Source organism: Echeneis naucrates, chromosome 11 (assembly GCF_900963305.1).
Source record: "Echeneis naucrates chromosome 11, fEcheNa1.1, whole genome shotgun sequence".
Classification (NCBI taxonomy): Eukaryota; Metazoa; Chordata; class Actinopteri; order Carangiformes; family Echeneidae; genus Echeneis; species Echeneis naucrates.
Window position 1 is genome coordinate 168632 of NC_042521.1, and position 20114 is coordinate 188745.

The 20114-nt window shown below is 44.4% G+C and overlaps 2 protein-coding genes across 3 annotated transcripts; both read right to left on the reverse strand.

Annotated features, from left to right (window-relative positions):
* Positions 1–871: 871 nt before the first annotated feature.
* Positions 872–1882, reverse strand: cart4 (cocaine- and amphetamine-regulated transcript 4). The gene is made up of 3 exons (XM_029514748.1): positions 1742–1882; positions 1120–1203; positions 872–997 (listed from the first exon to the last, which is right to left on the reverse strand). Exons 1-3 carry the CDS (start codon positions 1880–1882, stop codon positions 890–892), a joined length of 333 nt encoding a protein of 110 aa, XP_029370608.1. The 3' UTR covers positions 872–889.
* Positions 1883–11430: 9548 nt separating this feature from the next.
* pogza (pogo transposable element derived with ZNF domain a) lies at positions 11431–19780 on the reverse strand. Of its 2 annotated transcripts, none has more exons than XM_029514280.1 (25): positions 19637–19780; positions 18768–18905; positions 18395–18516; positions 18215–18275; positions 17905–18114; positions 17635–17826; positions 17321–17406; positions 16901–17044; positions 15917–16182; positions 15687–15832; positions 15387–15487; positions 15164–15310; positions 14942–15076; positions 14780–14854; positions 14602–14696; positions 14374–14520; positions 14210–14269; positions 14018–14127; positions 13873–13915; positions 13350–13521; positions 12865–13269; positions 12482–12784; positions 12196–12399; positions 11981–12111; positions 11431–11812 (listed from the first exon to the last, which is right to left on the reverse strand). In XM_029514280.1, exons 2-25 carry the CDS (start codon positions 18889–18891, stop codon positions 11620–11622), a joined length of 3672 nt encoding a protein of 1223 aa, XP_029370140.1. In that variant the 5' UTR covers positions 18892–18905; positions 19637–19780; the 3' UTR covers positions 11431–11619. The 2 variants fall into 2 exon arrangements, with proteins under 2 accessions (XP_029370140.1, XP_029370139.1); XM_029514279.1 differs by having other exon boundaries at positions 18392–18516.
* Between the last annotated feature and the right edge of the window lie 334 nt (positions 19781–20114).

Sequence of the window (20114 nt, forward strand, 5' to 3'; positions counted from 1 at the left end):
TCCTGGATCAGCGGAAACTGTCTGGGTGAGTGACCTTTAACAACAGATTTCATTTCATGATATTTAATCATTTAATCAGTTAAAACCAAAAAAGTTCAAAGTAAAACATGAAAATCAATGAACTCCATCATCCTCATTGTCAAGTTAAATGGCTGGGCCATCACATTCTAATGTCTGCGCTGGTCTCAGTTTTTGGCTCTGTGGCCAGCAGGTGCTTCATTAGACGGCCCTTCTGTCTGTACTTTTCCCACACACACAGCAATCATATGGTTTCTGTCCAGTGTGGCTCCTCTGGTCTTTCTGTAGTCTTCCTGTCCAGGAGCAGCACTTCCTGCAAACAGGATGGTTCTCCAATTTTTGTCACTTTGAGAGCATCGGTAGAGATTCCAGATGTTACAGATGAAAACCTCAAAATCTCTTCTTGGACTTTTTTCAGGTCACATTTCAGAATTAATGATTTATTTACAATCAAACAGATTCATGAAAAAACAGAATTCAAAGGGATTTTTAGGAGCAATGGATATTAAAGCATCAGCAGTAAAACCTAAAATAAACTCAAACTACTTTTTCATCCTCCATGTTGAAAATGTTTGACAGGGAAGTCTGGGGTTTGTGTGCATTAGCGTCAAACTCTGATCTGTCTCTTACAGGAAATTCATTCTGAGAGGAGCTGTTCTTCCAACATTGAGATGGTTTCTCCTGCTCAACGGGTTGGAGGAGTCCTCATATGACCTCCAACCCACCTCTGGTAATGATGTCAGTGATGATGTCAGTGGAGACGTGCAGCTTTATGAACAAACTTTATTTAAAAAACAATAAATTTGAGTCAGACACTGAAACAGTAGAACAAGAAACATGCAGAGACGGGAAAGTGTGTGTGTGTGTGTGTTCAGTAGCAGCGCAGGAAGAAGGTGTTGCAGGCCGTTCCTCTCAAACAGTCACACAGTCGACCGATTCGAGGTCCATGTTTCATCGCACAACGTTCGCCAACATCACACTGAGAGAGAGAGAGGGAGGGTTAGTTTGTTGGTTCCTGGTGTGTCATGTGACCAATTGACCACCAGGTGAGGACACAGGTAAACTGTCGGTTTGATTGACAGCTGTCACTCCAGTTCTCACCCGGGGGATGACGCTGGCCTTCTTCTCCACAGAGAGTCCGACCCTGCTGTCCTCCTGGTCCAGGAAACCCTGCAGAGCCTCCGCCTGGACAGATGGACACAAACGATATATTTTGCTGACCAGAACTAACAAAACATAATCACATTTACTATCTTTAATTCATTATTCAGTTTTTCTACAAGATTTCTCTTCATGTTATTGATTCATGTACAAATTCACCTTCACCATCGACTCTTAATGTCCAATTATAGTGTCTAATGAATTTAAATCCACCTTTCCAATTGAACAAAAGCATAATTTTAATTATATTTTAACCTTGTGAGCAAAATCTAACTTGAAAATCTTAAATTAGTCAGAATTTATTGGTTTCATCTGTTACATTTAATTCATCAATGCGTCTCTTACAACATTTTAATAAAAATTTAATTACCTTAAATAAAATTAAATTTCCACCTTAAATAATCACATAATGAACAAAAGCTCATCTGAGGATATCACCACATTTGTAAATGTGATTTTCTGAATTTCTGTATCTGATTTTTATATTCATAATTTTTTAGCGGTGAATTGAATGTGACTGAAAAGGATAAAAGACCAAAAGGATCCAGATCATGTGACTCACCAACTCTCTTGTTGTGAGTCCCAGAAGCTTCTCATCAAGGATGGACGGCAGTTGGTTGTCCACTGACCTTTGACCCTGACTGAGTGATGTCAGTACAGACAGCCAGACGCACAGGAAGACCACGACCCTGACGCTCTCCATTACCAAACCGTCCAAAAACCTGAAAGATGGCAAACAGGAAACAATTAAAATGATTGCAAACACAAAAAAGTGAAGTTCAAAAAGTGAACTCACAGTTAAATGTCTTTGATTGGGGCTCCAGAGTCCAGCTCCTTCTTCTTCAGTCTCTGAATGTTAGTGATCTCCGCTGAGCTTGTCTTCCACCTCCTCCTCCTGTATTTATAGCTCCTCCTCCTCCGGAGTGATGTCACATTTTATTCATGTATTCAGTTTGAGGCATCGCCTGATTGATGATGTGTCTTTTGGGTGAATATGGAGCAGGTCGATTTGGATGTTTACATGTAAACATCCTATCCAGAGGTCAAAGGTCAGACTGGGACTCACAGATGAAGGTCATCAGATTCCCAGGTTGAAATTGATTCTTTATCGCTGATCAGGAAAGAATCAGTGTAATCACCTCAGAAGCTTCAGCAGCTTCCCATCACACTGTTTTTGTCTTTTTGTTTTTTGTTGTTTTCATCAGCTCTTCCATATTTGTGTGATGTTTGTGTGTGTGTCAGGTGTGTCTTCACTCTGTAATGAACTGAATCCTTCACACATCTTTTACTGATCCATCCAACTTCCTCTATGGGGTCACAGGTCAGAGGTCAGAGTCAGGGGCTCTGAGGATTCGTCTCGGTCTCATTTGTTGGTTGATTAATTTCCCATCATGCCCCTCACCTGGAGGCGCCGGGTCAGACCTCAGACCTGTCTGATGGTGACGCAGGAAGAGCAGTTTTGCCCTTTTGCTCGTGTGATTTCATCGTTTCATCTGAACTCATTAACGGCCAAATGTCAAACAGCTGCAGCGACTGGACCAAGCTCGTATCTCCAAACGCACAGTCGGATGACGCCACTGACGCCAGTCAGCATCAACCACTTGACGGGAATAAAGCAGATGTTAATGAGGAGGAATAAACTTCCTGTGAACATCTGGATGTTTCTGATGTTTCCAGCTGCTTGATTCTTGGCTCTGAATAAACAGCAGCTGAAGATAAATGTCCCGTCGACTCTCGAGGCTGAAGTCGACGTCACAACGCTGTTTATTCAGAAAAGCCAAAGAAGAAGAAGACAGATGACCCCCCCAACGATCAGGAGAGAAACCAGGGTGAAAGTCACCAAAGAAAAGTTTGACATTAACGTCAGGTCATCACAGATCACAGCCAGGTTAATTAGTCATTACAACTATGTGTGTCTTTTCTTGAACAATGTGTAACACCGTTGTGATGCTGTGTTGTGTGTCTGTGTTATCAGCTGACAGCAGAGTTTCACTGAAGGTCAAAGACTGAGACCAAACAGAACTGAGGTATGATCAAACACACCTTTCATCCTGCAGGTGTGTGTGTATCAGTCCAGCCAGCTGATGTAACCTGATGTCGGATGTGAATTATTTGTTTTCTTTTGTGTTTTTTTTTACTCTTCCTGTAAAAGATGTTGATGTTGGAGTCTTTGACATTTATCCAATCAGACGCATCACTGTGGAACAGCCCCCCCAATGGGGCGCATCCAGGTCCCAATGGACTAAAATAGCTGGTCCTCAGGCCTCATCACCTCCTCCGTCCTCGTGGCGTCTCACTGTGACTCTGACACTGACGGACACTTCCTATCACCAAAGAACCACCACATGCCAACCAGAAATAAACTCTGCCATGTGGAGCTGGTGTGGGGGGGTCCAAATCAGACAAGCAGAATTTAAACTGTGAAACACGTCAGTGAAGTTGCTGCTAAAAAAGTTGAATGAGTCTGGTGACGCTCAAATTGAACACGACACATGATCAATAACTAGCAGATTAAAAATTTTAAGTATTTTCAGTCAGTGTTTTGTATTTGTTGTGATTTTGTCTGATTGCGTTTCTGGAGTGTGTTTATTTGTTGGCAGCAGTGACAACATGAAATCATCAACATAACAGGAACACTTTTATGTTTTATTGAAATACAAACAGTTATTAAACAACAAAGCAAATTAAATCAGTTTTTGTTTGTTGTGAAACTCATTTTAAATTTTGTTGTGACAATTATTTACTGTAATACTTCCTGAATATTTTCATTCTGGTTCCAACACTGCCACAACTCTCAGGGCTTTTAATTTGATAGTGCCACACAGAAAATACTTTTAACAGATTCTAGCTGTTAAATTTTCAGACTTTAATGGATCAGATGATGAAACTTTAAAATCAAAGAGCTCGTTATGTATGGAGGTTCATTCAGGACAAAACTAAATGATTGATCCTGGATCTAGCCCGGTTTAACTTTGAGGTTACTCAACAGTTTTGGCATCAATCAGCTTCCGTAGATCAGACAAGCTCCATGTTACAAGAACAAACAAACTGTGCACAATAAAAACAGTGACCGATGAAGTTTTCTGATTGGCCGAGCTCCAGCTGGTCCCGCGCTGAGGTCACACACAGGTGTGTTCAGGGGGCGTCACTCTGTGAGGTTAAAGGTCATACTGGCCTCAGATCAGGTGACCCTGTTGGATCTAACACACCGACAACATCTGGGGACAGACACACACACACACACACATCCCTGTTGATCAGACATGATCTGCAGCACCTCCTGGTGGACACACAATAAAGTCCAGCTATACTAAAACACAACAACACAACATTTACACAGGAAGGTAACTCTGGTATCCCAACCATCTCATTCACTGTGTGTGTGTGTACGTGCGTGCGTGTCTGACCTACCTGCTCAGTGCATGTCTGTCTCATAGTGTGTGTTGTAGCTGCTGCAGGTTCAAACTGATCAGGATTATCAGAGTCCAGACCAGAATGCAGATGTCCTGCAGACCCCAAACACATCGTCAGAAATCAACAGCCGAACATTTGCACCAAACACTGCTCAGACTGTTGCATGTAGTTTTGGTTGTGTGATTGTTGTGTTCATTAATTATCATCATCAGGTCTGAGGTTCTATAGATGTTTGGTCCAGATGTTCTCCAGCTTATCTCCAGATCATCAGTGGCTGATCAGAACTGATCAATACAGGAAATAATTAATTACTGTTCCTTATCTGATGAATCTAACAGTGAGGACGAGTTATCGGAATTAAATGAAATTAAGGTTTAAATCTTTGGTGAGTAAATCTGTTCTTCGTACCAAAGAAACAGGAAGTGATGCGTTATAGCTGTTGGTCTCACTCCTCTCTGTGGGTCTTTTGGTGGTTGTCATAGTAACTGTTACTCCATCCTCCTCCTGCCATCCTCCCGTATCATCGTCTTTGTCCTGGCCGATGAATTGTTCGCTGAACTTCTCCAGTTCCTCGTTGCTGCTGTTACCTGTACAATGTTTTCAGATCATCTCATCTTCATCTCACAACATTTTATTCACAGGATTGATTTTTATGTTAAATCTGCAGAAATAATTCAGTTAAAATTTTTTGAAAAATTACAAAAACAGAAGAAAGGTATTTGACAGAAGACAAACAGAAAGTGGAGCAGTTTGAACTTACTGTAGAAACTGTAATCGAAGGTGGCGTTGTAGTCACTATCGTAGTCAGGAGATGGTGTGAAGTTGTAGTCCTGAGCCTGAGACACTAAAACACAACACATTGATGTTGGTCCAACAGACAACAAAAATAACAACTCTCCTGACTCCAGTCTCTGTGCTAAGTGAGGCTAAACGTGCTCTTTACTTGTTTATGGTCCTTTAAAGAACACCATGCTGCTTGTTGGGTTCTTCAGCTTCAGACGACGAGAAGAACAAAACAAACCAACAACAAAGTTCATCATCAAATCTTCTATTTCCAGCAAAACTGTTGTGTTTCTGTTCAACGCAAGCTCAACACAAACGTCCTGTTCCTGATTTGTCCTCAACCTCTGTTGGGTTGGTCCACCATCTGTCTTTAATCCAGACTGCAGAGCATCTGAAGGTCTCAGCTGGTCCAGGTCTGGGAGAGTCTGACTCACATTCTCGTCATGTTTCCCTTCACTGTTGTGAAGGTGCAGCCATGACCCCCGCCCCCAACACACCCACTTCACTTACTCACACAGACACACACACACTATGGATGATGGGAACTGAGTGGGCTGTTAATTGTTACAAACAGGAAGTGTGTTATCACTGACAGCATGTAAATAACATCAGAGGAGGACAAAGGAGGAGAAAGGTAGGTTAGAGGAAAGGACAAAGGAAAGGAAACAAAGGACAGAAGGCAAGGGGAGTAAAAGGAATTTAACAATATAAGAGCGTGGGGGTGTCAGCATTTTGGGGCCATCAAATGGGTCACACAAACTTTACTAAAACCAGCTGTTCAACACACAAACATGCATGTGTACACACACACTCAATGTGAAATTGAAGATGAATTGTTTGTTCATGGAGTGTGGATTCCTTCAGCTCCTGTCAGTGTCTCAGTGTTTCATGATGTTGTGTTTCATGGCCTCCTTGTTTCTTTATTTTTTCCCTGCATTGTAAAAAAAACACTGACCAACAACACAAAAGAACATGTGTAACTGAACATATCATCTACACGCACACTTCACTACACAACAGTATCATCTGAGCAGTATCTCCTTCTTCTTCTCTGGTTTCTCCTTTTTCTGTCACTGTTTCTCAGTTCAAATAAAAATGACCCTAACCCTAACCCTAACCCTCTGCAGGGAGAGTGTTAACTGTAGCACAGACACACACATATTCTTACTGAGTGAACAGGAAGTGAAACAGCTGCAAATGCAACACTGATCACATGAAGATGCCACACACACACACACACACACACACTCACCTGTCAGCAGCAGGATCATTGAGACTCCTCTCAGATAAACAGACAGAAAACTGGACATGATTCACAGACAGAGATAAACTGGGACAAAGAGACAGAGAAGTGATGTCCTGATCGAGTGAGTTCTGAATGAACAGAGAGCAAGGAGGGAAGGAGGGAGAAGGGAGTAGGGAGGGAGGGAAGAAGGGAGGAGAGAAGGAAGGAGGGAAGGAGGGGGGTTTCTGGTTCTCTGCCAAAGTCCCAGTTTAACAAACATGAACTGAGACAAAGAGCGGGAAAGAGAAAGAGAGAGAGAGAGAGAGAATGTCATCATGTTGTTTTCTATCTATGATCCACGTTAGATCAGAGGCCAGGACCAGGACCACTTCTATAGTCTGCTGGTCCACATTAATCCTCCCCTGTGTGTGACCTTTGACCTCTTTCAGAGACCAGCTCCACCTGTGAACCTGCTACAGTAGCCAGCCCCCTCCTTCCTGTGTCACAGCTGGACTTGACACAATAGAGGCTGGTTCTATTTTCAGTGTCTGAGTTCACAGAGAAAAGGCCTGTGATGACATTATCACTGATGGATGATGGGAGTTTTGGGACTGGATCTGTGGGAGCCACTTCAGACCTGAAGGTCCATCTAGGTGAATGTGTTTAAGTCTAACTTTATTGAACAGTAGCCGTCACAGCTGGAGAGTCTGTTCATAACAACGACCATTAGCATCTCTTTAACTAGCATTCGCATAGCCTGTGACTTCCCAGCATGTTGTGTGTTGGTGTGAAAAGAGTGATCTGAAGGAGGAAGTTCTCCATCAGAGTGCTTTAATGTGAAAGTCTGAGGTCAAAGTTCATCAATCAATCAATCATCTGGTCACAGTTTGTGTGTCTGTGTGTCATCAGAGCAGAGATGATGTGTGTTATTATTATTATCATTGTTGTTGATACAACGTGTCAGAAGTGAAATGTTTTTTAAATGGCTTCAGACTGAGAGCCTCTGACTCTGATTCTGACTGCTGCTGATTCACTGAGATAAAACCTCCAAATCTCCGATAATCACAGTCCTGCTGAGCCAAAACTCCCACATGCCTCTTCCAGACCTGATCCAGGATCTGGTCTAATCCTGAACCTCAGTGGGGGTTTAATCCTAAACAGACCTCTGGCCTGTTTGAAATGGTGGCTGCTGGTTGAATTTGGTTTAATCCAGATCTCACAGAAGATTATCACCCCCCATTCAATAAACTTTATGATCTCTGAGCTTCCTGGACAGAGGACATGGACCAGCCAATCAGAGGACAGATGAAGGAGCTCTGCCTGTTGACACGGGGCCCAGGTGTCCACAAGCACACTGCTCAACCAGTTTTCACCTGGTCTGAGAAGCAAGATGTCCGACGTTTGTTGAACGTTGACTGTGTGGCTCAATAAAGGTTTTATTTGTTTTTCAGTTCAGAAACAGCTTTTTATGAAAAAAGAGACTCACGTGGTGAAATGCATCGTGGGAAACAGGCAGAAAAGTTGGCTCATCAAATAAATCCTATGATTAAAGTCAGTCAGGTTCAGACATGAAGACACTGAACTGAGGTTCTCTCTCTCTCACACACACACACACACACACAGGCACCTCAGGGGTCTGTGTGTGTGTGTGTGAACATCCTGTCTGTGAAAGCCACTAAAAACCATCTGGAGACAGAAAGCTTTTCCTCTCAACACAAAATGACAAAGAAAAGGAAGAAGAAGACATTTAAACAAAAAACTGCCAAAGGAAAACCTGTAGAAAAAGACTGTAATCATTTTAAAATGCTTAAAAAAAGTTAAATAAATAAATAAATAAATCCATTAAATTTATGAAAACATCAACACTTTTAATCTGAAACTGACTGTTAAAACATTTTAATTAAGAAGATTCCCCTTAAACTGAGAACAGAATTATGACATCACAACTCACTGATTAAACTCTAATACACTTATTTATTCATTTACATTTTCAGAAGAAGATTATCCCATTATAAGTTACAAACGTCAACATTAGCCCAAAGCTAATAACAACCACATCGAGAAAACCAACAAATTTTGAGCTAACTGGCATTAATAATACACTTAAAGGTCAACTCAGCTAGCAGAACCTGAAGGCTAACTGTATTAGCATGAGTTGTAGTTTCAGTTGAATTTTCTTGGTTTCATGTTTCATATATTTATGAAAAATTTTGTCTCAAACTCTAAACGCTAAAAACTCTTAGCATCACATCTTTGTGCAGGTGGATAAAAGATTTCATCTTTAATAAATAGCTAATAAGCTATTTAAAGCTAATAAATAGCTTTAGCCATTTTAGCCATGGTTAGCTGAAAATGTGCTGAAGCAGATGAAACATTAGCATCAGTTAGCACTGGAGCTATCTGTGGTTCTCAGATTTAAGATAACACTAAATTTACACAGAGGGCAAAGGTCAAACTGTCCCTAAATCCTTCCCATCATGCATCTCCCAGCAGATCAGTGCTGCCCTAGGGGGGTCACTGCCTTGCTCCAGGGCATGCTGGGAAAGTCATGATGTTCTCATGATTTCTATATTTAACTGACAGCAGGGACATTCAATGTTCCTGAACGCAGCTCAGGACAGCGTGAGACACGTGTTGGCTGCACACAAGGACTCTCATAGGATGGAGCTGTTTACATGCTGAAGTGTTCAGGTGACATCAGAGGGGTGAACTACGAAGGAAGCTCAGCAGAGCCGGACTTCCTTTGGGTGAGCTCGACAAATCCAAAGCTCCAACCAGAGATAACGAGTATCCCAACGGTGGTTATCATCTTGATTTGTCGGCCCAGGCTTTCCTCAGCAGGCTGTGTGTGTTCACATAAAAAGGGGCGTTTAGGCGTCATTTGACGTCATTTCTGTAGAAAAATGGTCCGATTACGGACCACATATTTCAGCCAAGAGGAGAAGATTATAACAATGGAGAACTATGAAGAGTTCAGACCGATAAGAACAGCTAAAAGCAAAACTGTCTCTACAAACAAGGCGAGAGAGGAAGCCTGACAAAAAAATTCAGATTGTGTACGTTAATATGATATATCATTATATAACTTTAATTCCCTCCCTCATTGTCTCACAAAGAAGAATACATGGAAATCACTTAGATTAGGGCCAAATCAAAGTGAGATTAATTTAATTTGTCTTATTTGTGATAAAGTCAAAGTATAATTGGTGTTCTATCAGTTGTAGTGCCAGCAGTGCAAATCTGGACCAAGAACAAGAATATCATCCAAAGTGGTTTGTATTCATCACTCTTTTAGTGGAATGTGGAAGATACACTGCGTAACACATTATGTGTTAATATTATCTGAAGCAAACAAGAAGAAAAATGAGAGGAGAAAGACTGGAGGGGGCAAACATCATGGAGGGGACACAACAGGACATTCAGTCAGACCCTGGAGCTGGCAGCTCCCAGCAGCTGTTCTCTGTCCAGGGGATGTATAAGTGCTTTGCTTTAAATGCATATTTATTGTTTCTCAGATGAGAAAAGTCTATTTTACAGTTGAAGGAGACACATTAGTGTTGCTCAGGCTGCCAGCACACATCCTGACTGACCTCCACTCAGAGGTGACTGTCAAAGTTTCTCTTTGTTTGCTGTGTTGAATCCACTTCCACAGGTGGAGAGCGATGATGGGACACTTTCAGTGTATTCAGAGGCACCTTTGGGGTTAAGAAGATTTTAATAATCTGAATAAAAATGTAATTAAAAATTTTAATTCAACCTTTTAAATTAGAAACAATACATTTTCTTGCTCATTGATGTCACAGGGAGAGGACATTGTGCGCCCCTCCCTTCAGCCTGTGGCCTCCACCTGTAGGCCCACAGAAAAAAACAAGGGTTTTATCATTTCAGTCCTATGTCTGCTTTTTAAAGTAATCCTGAGTGAATGATGAACACAGTACACCAACAGAAAAGTCTATCGGACTCCTCTCTGTTGCCTGATGTCCTATTAATACATGTTGGAGCAGACAATGTGAGGGAATTTAGAGCTGGATAATCAGAAAAGAGCTGGAAATCAAGAAACTACAACTTCAGATTGAGCAACTGGAGTAAGAGGAAAAGGGTACTACAGTAAATGGTACTTTAAAATGTTTTGTTAAGCATGATTGACTTAAGACTTTTCCTTTTCCAGAACTCTAATAAATAAAAAACACATCCTGTGATGGCGTTTTTTTTTTTATTGGGTGAAAAACTGCTGCTGATGGCTTCGTTTGGTCACATTACTTCCATCTGGTCAACAAGATAACATTTTCCCTCAGCTGAGAATCTGTTTCGTCAGAACACACCAACAGATCACTCCGGTTTGGAAGAATTCTCAAAGAGCCGCCTTCATGACACGGAAAAGTCTGACTTTAGGCTCAACATAGCTCGATAAGGCACTAATCTGTCTTCGGAGTTCAGCCCTCAGACCAACGAATCAAGAGTTATTAATGAGAAGCTGTCATCACCTACAGATAATAGCTGTGGAATGGCTTCTGCCTCTTCCCCTCTAAACTTCTTGTCATTGCTAATTTTACTCATCCTTGTTGGTTTTCTTCTTTTAATTAATTCATAGTTTGAAAAGCTTCTCAGATTTAGAGCAGAGACCTAATCCTGGACTAGTGGACTCTGCTGGACTGTGTGTGTCTGTTGGGAGGATGTTTGATGTTTCTCCAGAGAGTTTGTTTATATTTACGCTCTGCAGTTTGTTTATGTGTTGTGTTACAATCAGAACATGAGGTCATAGCTGCTCTGTCCTCCTTCAGGAGAAGATGTTCATAATAAAGCAGGCACTCATCTGAGTTTTTGTGACATTGTCTCTTTATTTTACTACAAATCACAGATTCTCATGTTCCAGTATAAAAGTAACCAGCACCCACATCAACTGACAGCAGGAAGTGGGAGGAGTCCCAGCCTGAGCCCTGCTGCTGCAGGTCTGAATACATCACAGGGTCGATCCCCAGAAGAGGTCCAGTTAGAGAAGAATCAGTCCCCCTTAAATGTCAGCTGTCCATCAGCTCCTGTTCCGCCTCCTCACTGGACTCAAACTTCTCCATCATCAGCAACAGCTCCAGTTCTGGTCCCGGTCTACGTCCTAGTGGGGGATGGACTAGAGCCTTAGTCAGAGCTGTGATCATTTTGGCTGCCTCCCATCGATCCTCCACCTGCTGCAGGTCACACACTGAGCTGAATGACCTGTGGAGTTACCATGGGAACAGAGAAGACTGAAACCACTGAAGAAATTTTCTGGGTGCCAAGAGATGATCAAATGAGGCAAACTGATCAATAGTCACGTGATTGTTGATCAAACATGTCAAACTGTCCAGAAGAAGGAACCATCATCAGACAGAAGACAGATCTCACCTGCGCAGAATACTGGTCTCCGAGTTTAGGGTGGACATCACCTCACTGAGCCAGCAGGCCAGAGTCAGGGCCAGCTGATCCAGACCTAGACCCTCCAGACCCCCCTTAGACACCAGCTGAGTCCACCGGGCCTGTAAGACAACCAGCACTGTTGTTACAGGTGAGACAGACAGGTGGGACACAAACAGGACGGACACATCAACAGGTGAGAGTACCTGCAGGAATTCTCGGAGGACTGGTGTCAAACAGACATGGAGCGGCTGCAGTCGACAGCTGCATCCTTCTGGAATGACCACCAGGTCTGTGGAGGCAGAGCTGAGAGCATCTCTGAAGGCATCTGTAACGTGACCTCGGTGGACGTCCACCATGAGCACAGACTGCTGGTTACCAACAGACGCTGACATATGGGGGCGCCAGACCTGCACAGGTACAGAGGAGAGAGTGAAACAGGAGATCATGCCACCACAGAACGAAGGGGGAGGAGCCACTCCTCATCCAGACCTTGTTGATCCATATCTGCAGACGGTCCTGGTCACTGAATCCTTCCTGTTGAGACTCCAGCAGAACGTTGTCAGGGAATCCTTCAGGAACACATGTCAGCATCCCCCTGAAGAACAGCTGGGGGGTCAGGAGGGTGCCATCCGACAGGGCAGACAGGACCACATCAAACATGGGCGTCTCCTCAGGTGATCCAGACACCTGGAAGGCCGACAGGTGCTGGTTGTTGAATTTGTCCAGATGGATGAAGATAGAGAACTCGTCCATGCAGCCGAGATGGTGAGGACGGAGGCCCCGAGTCTTGATCTGAGTGGGACAAGATTAAAAGACACTGAGTGATCTGCAGGACTGCATCCAGCTGTGTAGCTTCTAATCCACCATCTGACCTGGGAGCTGAAAGACCGGATGAAGGGGAGGACGGCCCCCCGGATGGTGCTGGGCAGCATCACCCTGCAGGAGGGGTCAGGGGGCTGATGACTGAGTTCGTGTCTCAGCATAAGGTCCACAGTCCAGCTGTAACGTTCCGTCAGCCAACTGTCGCCCCCCAGAACGTCCCTGGCTACCTGCAGCAGAAACTCTTCAGTCACCATCAGCTGTTTCTCCCTCCAACACAACAACTGCTCCACCAGCTCTGCCATCTTCCAGCTCCATCCCCGGCGCCCCAGCCCACGCTGCAGCTGCCGCGTCCAGGACACGATCAGCTGAGGGGACCTGTGGTGGTGGCGGGCAGCCTGAGGGACCCCATGACACAGGGAGGAGAGGATGGCCGACAGCTGGGACACCGTCAGAGTCTGAGGGGCGAAGGAGTGGGCGGGGTCATTTTGATGAACTGCAGCACGTCATTAACAACACTTTCAACACCTGTACTCACCTGTTCAGGTTGTGGGCGGGGCCCGAGGAACTTGATAGTCATGGCAGGTGGAGAGGACAGGGGGGAGGGGGAGGTGAGGGGTTTGACTGACAACTGGGTGGAGCTCTGTCCTGAGGGAAGGAGATCAATGGGGATAAAGGCTCCGCTGCTCCGCCCACCTGGTGATGTAATGCTGTGGGCAAGAACAGGGGAGTTTTTGTTCAAATGACAGAAGACAGGAAGTAAAATAATAAAATAATTAACAAATGCATTGAAAAGGAAGTCTGAATTTACTCGTTTTCAGCTGTTTCTTCAGCTGGAGACGGAGCTAACTGATAATGATCTGAGGTACTGATGTACCAATTAAAGTCCCTGCACAGACGAGGACAGAGACCTGGTTCACATCCTCCTCCCCCTTCTGAAAACTTTCATATTAAAACTCAAGTCCCATGAGTCCTGGATGCAGACAGACTTATTGTGAAAGAGCTGACGTGACTGCTGAGTATTGTCTGTTTATTGATGATTGGTCAGTGTTTGTGTTCACCTGTTAAAGTTGGACGTTGGCTGTGCCACATTAACTCGACTCTCTGAAACGACACAAGCGTTAATGACGTCATCACACATTAATCTTATCTAAAATAACGTCCAGTCACATGGCCATTCAGGGCCAAGAAAAAAGACCTTGTTACCTGACTGAGTCCTGCAACAATGTCCAGGTCTCTGCGTCAGGTGATAGGCCATCAAGTCTCCTCTGCAGGTGGAAAGTAGACACGACTCACACTTCAACGTCTCTGACAACCTGACACACACACAGTTTTTTTTTTTAATGTAGTGATGTCATAATTCCAACAGCAGATCAGCTGATATCTGTGTGGTATTACCAAGAGTCGAGTTGGAAGATGCTCTGATACTGAGGGTTCCTCCTGCAGGAGGCGTGGTTACTAAGGAAACAGCAGCACACAACAACCAGTCAGCATGAGAACAAATCAACACAACCCTGAATGTGAGCTGGTTAGAGTTAGACCATCAGAACTGGCGGACATACTTGATCATGTGGTTGGCATAGGAAGTGGAGCAACAGGTGCTGAACCTGCAGAGGGAGCAGTGGACCAGGGACGGGAAGTGAGTCCTGAAGTCCTGAATCACACGGAGACACTCCACACAGCGAGGCTGAGAGACACTGGCTGTCCCACTAAGGGAAGGAGAGAGAGATTAATGGTTCCTCCTTCAGTCTCCAGAGTGTCTGACTCCCCCAAGAGAATAGATGACTCACCTGAGCTGGGTCAGGAGAGGACCCAGACTCTCTACTCTTCTCTTTGGAGCCTCCTGAGTGGGGACAGTGGGGGGAGGGGGGATGACATCCACCACCTGAAAAAGAAGAAGATTCAACTCTTGGTCATGACCTTTGACCTTGTGTGACCTTTATCATCAGCTGGCCTTAAGACACTCACCGGGCAGGGGGCAACTTTCATGATTGGTTCTACACCATCAGGATGTCCAACCACAGAGTATGTCCTCACTGTCACCTACACACACACACACACACACACAGTCAGGTGAGCAGTATAACTCAATCCATTCTCAGGTTTCGCTGAGGACTAAAGTGAGTCTACCTTGGTTCCAGGTCTGAGTCCACTGAGCTGAACTGGTCTGATGTGGGTCTTGTGATGCAGCAGTTTGTGTTCCAGGCGCTCTTTAATGTACAGGAAGTGGAGACGACACTTCTCACAGCCAAACACGTGCTTCTTCTGAAAGACAAGACCAGGACCAAACTGATACCAGCACCTCAATGAGACCAGGACCAAACATAGTAGTTAGATGGCTGCAGACTGTACCTGGTGTCTGGCGAAGTGCTGCTGGTAGCAAGAGCTGCTGTGCAGGACCCTCAAACAGTACTGACACAGAAGGTGTTTGGTGTCCGCGTGGGTCTCCTGAAAATGGGTCCAGACATCTAAGTAGAAGGAGGACCTGAAGTCACATACCTGGAGCACAGACACACAAACAGGTGAACTGGTGAACTCCCCCCTCCAAGCAGAATTTCTTTCAGTGGCGTCTCACCTGGCAGACATACGGCATCTCTCCTGGTTTGTGAGTGGTCTTCATGTGCCAGAGGAAGGCCGGCTCACTGCCAAAGTCCAGCTCACAGATCCTGCAGGTGGCTGCAGCAGGAAACAGACAACATCTGGGTCAACAACAGTCAACACATCTGTAACCATCAGTTCATTGTTGCATGTCAATGAACCAGCAGGTGGTGTGACACCTGTCTGCCCACAAAATTGCACAACTTTCCTGAGCTCCAAGGGTATGTAACAGAGAGGTGTAAGCTGTAACTGCACTGTGTGTGTATGTGCATCAGACCTGTGGACTGGTATTGATTGTGAACCGCCTCCAGGTGACATTGCAGCTTGCATGGGGTCAGGTAGTGACGGAAGCAGTGAGGACATGTGGACAAAGTTTCCAGGTCGCCGTGCTGAGAGACATGTTGCTTCATGTGAGACATCAACCTGAGACAGAGACAGATGCTGGTTCTCATTCTGACAGTGAAGCTTTCTGTGAAGGTGATCAGTCTGTGTATGTGTCTCTCTCACTCAATGTTGTTGCGCAGCGTCTTGGGACAGTTTATGCAGCGGTAAAGTCCAGTTAACTTCTTGTTTGACCTGTGGAGTTCGACTGAGCTTTTTCCTGGATCTGAGCCATAATAAAAGTCCTCTACAAGTATCACCAGTTTACCATGAGGAGGGTCAGACTGGTCCCTTTGGGGGCTGCTGAAGGTGGGGGGGGGGCTGGCGAATGGATCTGACAGGAAGTCAACGGGAGACCTGCGAGTCTTCTGAGGAGGTGAGACGACACTAGCCTGAAGGAGATAGGAAGGAGACTTACCATTGTTCAGATCAGTGTTGTTTTTGGCAGCAATTTTAGATATAGTCTTATGGACGAAAATGCTTATTAGATTTAGTAATTTCTATATGTGATTATATTGAAAGTATGTCCATCGATCATCTCATTGCTTCCAACCACCAAGCGCCTTGGCGCTGCCGCCAAGGTCCTTCATTGAATTACCCGTAACTGTCTATGTGTATGACTGTGACCACAGGCATGTGGTGCAGAATGTGCGCAAATGCTGGCGTGATGCCAGGTGGTGGGCGTGACCAAACAAGGATCAGATGCGGCACCATTGCTGATACTTTTTTAGCTTTTGACAGACAATAGACAGAAATGTCATGCATTTTGAATGTCTGACAGACCACCCAGTCTCATCAACGAAAACTCTTGTCATCAAAGAGCCATGTTTAGCATGTCAGGGGGTGGGGGGGTGTCAACGAAATCATTTTGTCAGTCATCGTTGACAAACAACACTGGTTCAGATTGAGTATCATCAGGTGCACATTGTGACCTGGGTCATCTGCTCCTGATGTCACATTTAAAACCAGCTCTACCTCTGAAAGACATGATGTCATGTGACCTGCAGTCTTTGAATCCCTGTCTGGACTGAAGCTGACTGTCTCAAATGTTAGTATGGCTAATCCAGTTGTCATGAAGAGACAGTGCATCATAATGATCTAACAACTCACAGCAACGTGTCGTGGTCGAGTCCTGAGCACCTTACTGCTACTCTGACAGTCTCTGGAGGACCGACTCTTGTCTCTGCTTTTCCTGTGGAACTTTTTCTTCTTCTTCAGTTCCTTCAAACTCAGAGCGATGTCTGGGCTGCACAGCTGGAAGAGGAAGAGCTGCATTACTCTGTTATCACATATCACGTAGATCAGGTTCAGGTTGTACTGCTGCTGCACCTTCATCGCAACACTAAAACCCTCTCTGTCCACACCATCAAACCTGATCGTCTCCTCTCATCTAATCAGTGACAGTAAAGATGGTTCTAACATTAAAATACAGATGTGACGAGTTCAGACTTGTTTAAAACAAAAAGTCCCTGGATGTTCTCTCTTCAGTCCCTGAACACACACACACAGTTCTTGGTCTGCAGGACTTACACACATGAATCCCCTGAGTTCCGTGATGAGTTTGTACTGGCACACACACACTGGACAGTTGGGTGGAGAGACTGGATCCAGCTGACCTGCAGGGAAGAAGACACACGCACCTGGATCAGGTGAGGAGGAGGAGCGTCTGTCTGCTGAAGACAATCTTTAGAAACAAACTGTTTCTCTAAACACCTGAAACTATTTTAAACTAGTTCACTGATCATCACCAAATACCGAATCTGTCTGCTGGACCAATCTTGACGACGTACACATGAAAACAGAGACAGTTCAGATATCTTCAGGTTCAGTCACATGATTCAAACCTTTGAGGAACTGGTGTGCAGCTGCAGGCCTGCTGCTGTGAGGAGGGTCCTTGGTGTTCTTTGATGTTGGGAGTGTGGTCTGCTGCAACGCGGTGGATGAGGCAACGGACAGGTCCAGTGGGGGCAGGTTGGATTTAAAAGTCATATTGTGGTCACTCAAAACCTTCTGAGCTGCTTCACCTGAGACCACGCCTGGAAAACACACTGAGGGTTACAGAACAATCAGGTACTCTTCAATCTAATCTACATCAGACCGGATGGGGCATGTACCTGTGATGATGGGGGTGGGGCCAGCCTCAGGCACAGATGGAGTGGCAGCAGCAGAATTAGGAGGGCAGGTCGCAGCGAGGGAGGCGGTGGTGTTGATGTGGCGAGTACCTGCAAGACTGTGGACTCTCAGAGTCACAGGGACCTGAACAGTAGTGAATCCACTGGCTGAACCTCTGGGGTGAGAATGCAGCTTCAGCTCCACACCTCCACCTGCACAATCAAATGGAAACCATCATGAACTCAGTCCTTCACACTGACTCACTGGGCCCGCTCTGTTTTTCTGAAGAGGCCCTCAGTGACCTGTACTGACCTCCAGGCAGCAGGGGCACCACTCGACCGTTCACCATGAAGCTCTGAGGATGTCCTGAGGACTGATACACACAGATCTCGTTTATTTTCTTAATCCAGATGCCTATGAATACTTCATAAGAAAAGCTCGGTCCACTCACTGTCTGAGGACAAGTGAAACAGATCAGGAATATCTTACCACCTTTGTTCTGAGGTTGACTGGAGAGGGGCTGCTGCTGCTCACTGGTGGGACTGGGAGGGGGATGATCATGATTGGTGGGGTGTCCATCTGTTTCGACATCTGACTGACAGCAGCATCCACACCTGCAGAGATACACTCATGTTACAGATTATTTACATCGATCTTAGGACACCACACAGGAAAAACACATAACTGTAAGGTCTGGATTTATTAACAGATAAATTTATGACATTTGACATGTTTGACATATGACACATTCATATTAAACTATAATTCCAAATATTATTATGAATTATCATTGTATCATATGTATAATTAGAGCAGAAGAGTTTGTGTTAAAGTCACAGACAAAAATATACTCAATGTTTTGTACTTCTGAAAGTTTTAACTTTCTTCTCTTCAGCCGTCTGTGGTAATGGAGGCCAAATCTCCTGCTCCTCTTCATCACACTCCATCAGCAGGTCAGCACTGCCATCTGGTGCATATGCCACCGCCATCTCCACCTCCTCACCTGCACAGAGGGCACACCAGGTGTGTCACAGGTTATCACTGTGGAAATTAGTTCACTTCCTGTACCAGCGGTGGATTTCTACGTTTTTAATGCTTTCAACAGTTTTATTAGTCATGTGATTTAAATCCTACCAGAATGATAAAACATACTCACATTTCTGTCCATAAAATTGATATTACATTTAATGTATTTAACATTCACAAAATTTTGCTTCCCTCTATTTTATTTTAACTACTTTAGTTTCATGTCAAATGTATAATTTCACGATTGAGCCGTTTTAGCTCACTGTTAGCCATACTAGCTAAAAATCTGTGAAAGCCTCCACTCCCTTTTTCTAACAAATTAGCATTAAAATGAGATAACAACTGATCACTTGTGTTGAAAATCAGTTTTTACTGCTTTAGGAAACTGAGTGATCAAGTTTAAATACAGAAATCAGCGGGCGAGCAAATCCAGCTAACAAGCTAATGACTGCACAAAGAATCTGAGACTGTTAGCATAAACTCCATGAATTTACACCATTAATCCAAACAGACACCACCAAAGTGTGAGTTGTGTATCAGTGATGCCGAAACACGACACAACACAATACAATACAATAAACCACAACCTATTATAACATATTTAACATTTGGATACAAATGCTAACAAGCTAGCCTAGCAGCTAATTCGGTGACTTTAAAAACTCAGTATGATCACTGCAGAAAAACTTGACGCGGTCGTATGCTTACCTTCTGCGGGGTGTTTATATGTTAAATAAAAACTTATTCCGCAAAAAGGCCCCTTTAAACGGACTGTTAGTCTGAATAAAGGTGGATGTTGTCCTCTCTCACACAGAAGCTGCTAGCTGCTCAGCGTGCAGTGAGCACCGTAACACCGCCGTGTTCCTCCGCGGTGTCCCCGCCTCCCACACACACATACACATATGGTCCTAGACGGAGGCGGAGCGATATCCGCAGGTGGGGGCACTACATCTTAAGTTTTAAAATAAAAATAAATAAGTAAAATTAAATAAAATAAAACAAAAATAACATCCGTCGGCCCGACATTTCCACGAGAAACGTAGAATCTGGTCCATTACCGTGTGATACCGAACCTTCGCTCCAGCTAACAGGGATTAGCAGGCTAACATGAGCAAAGCAGTGTACTGTCCTCCTCTTTATTACCTGACTTAAATTATCTGACTTTGATCATCTGATAAGAAGTTCA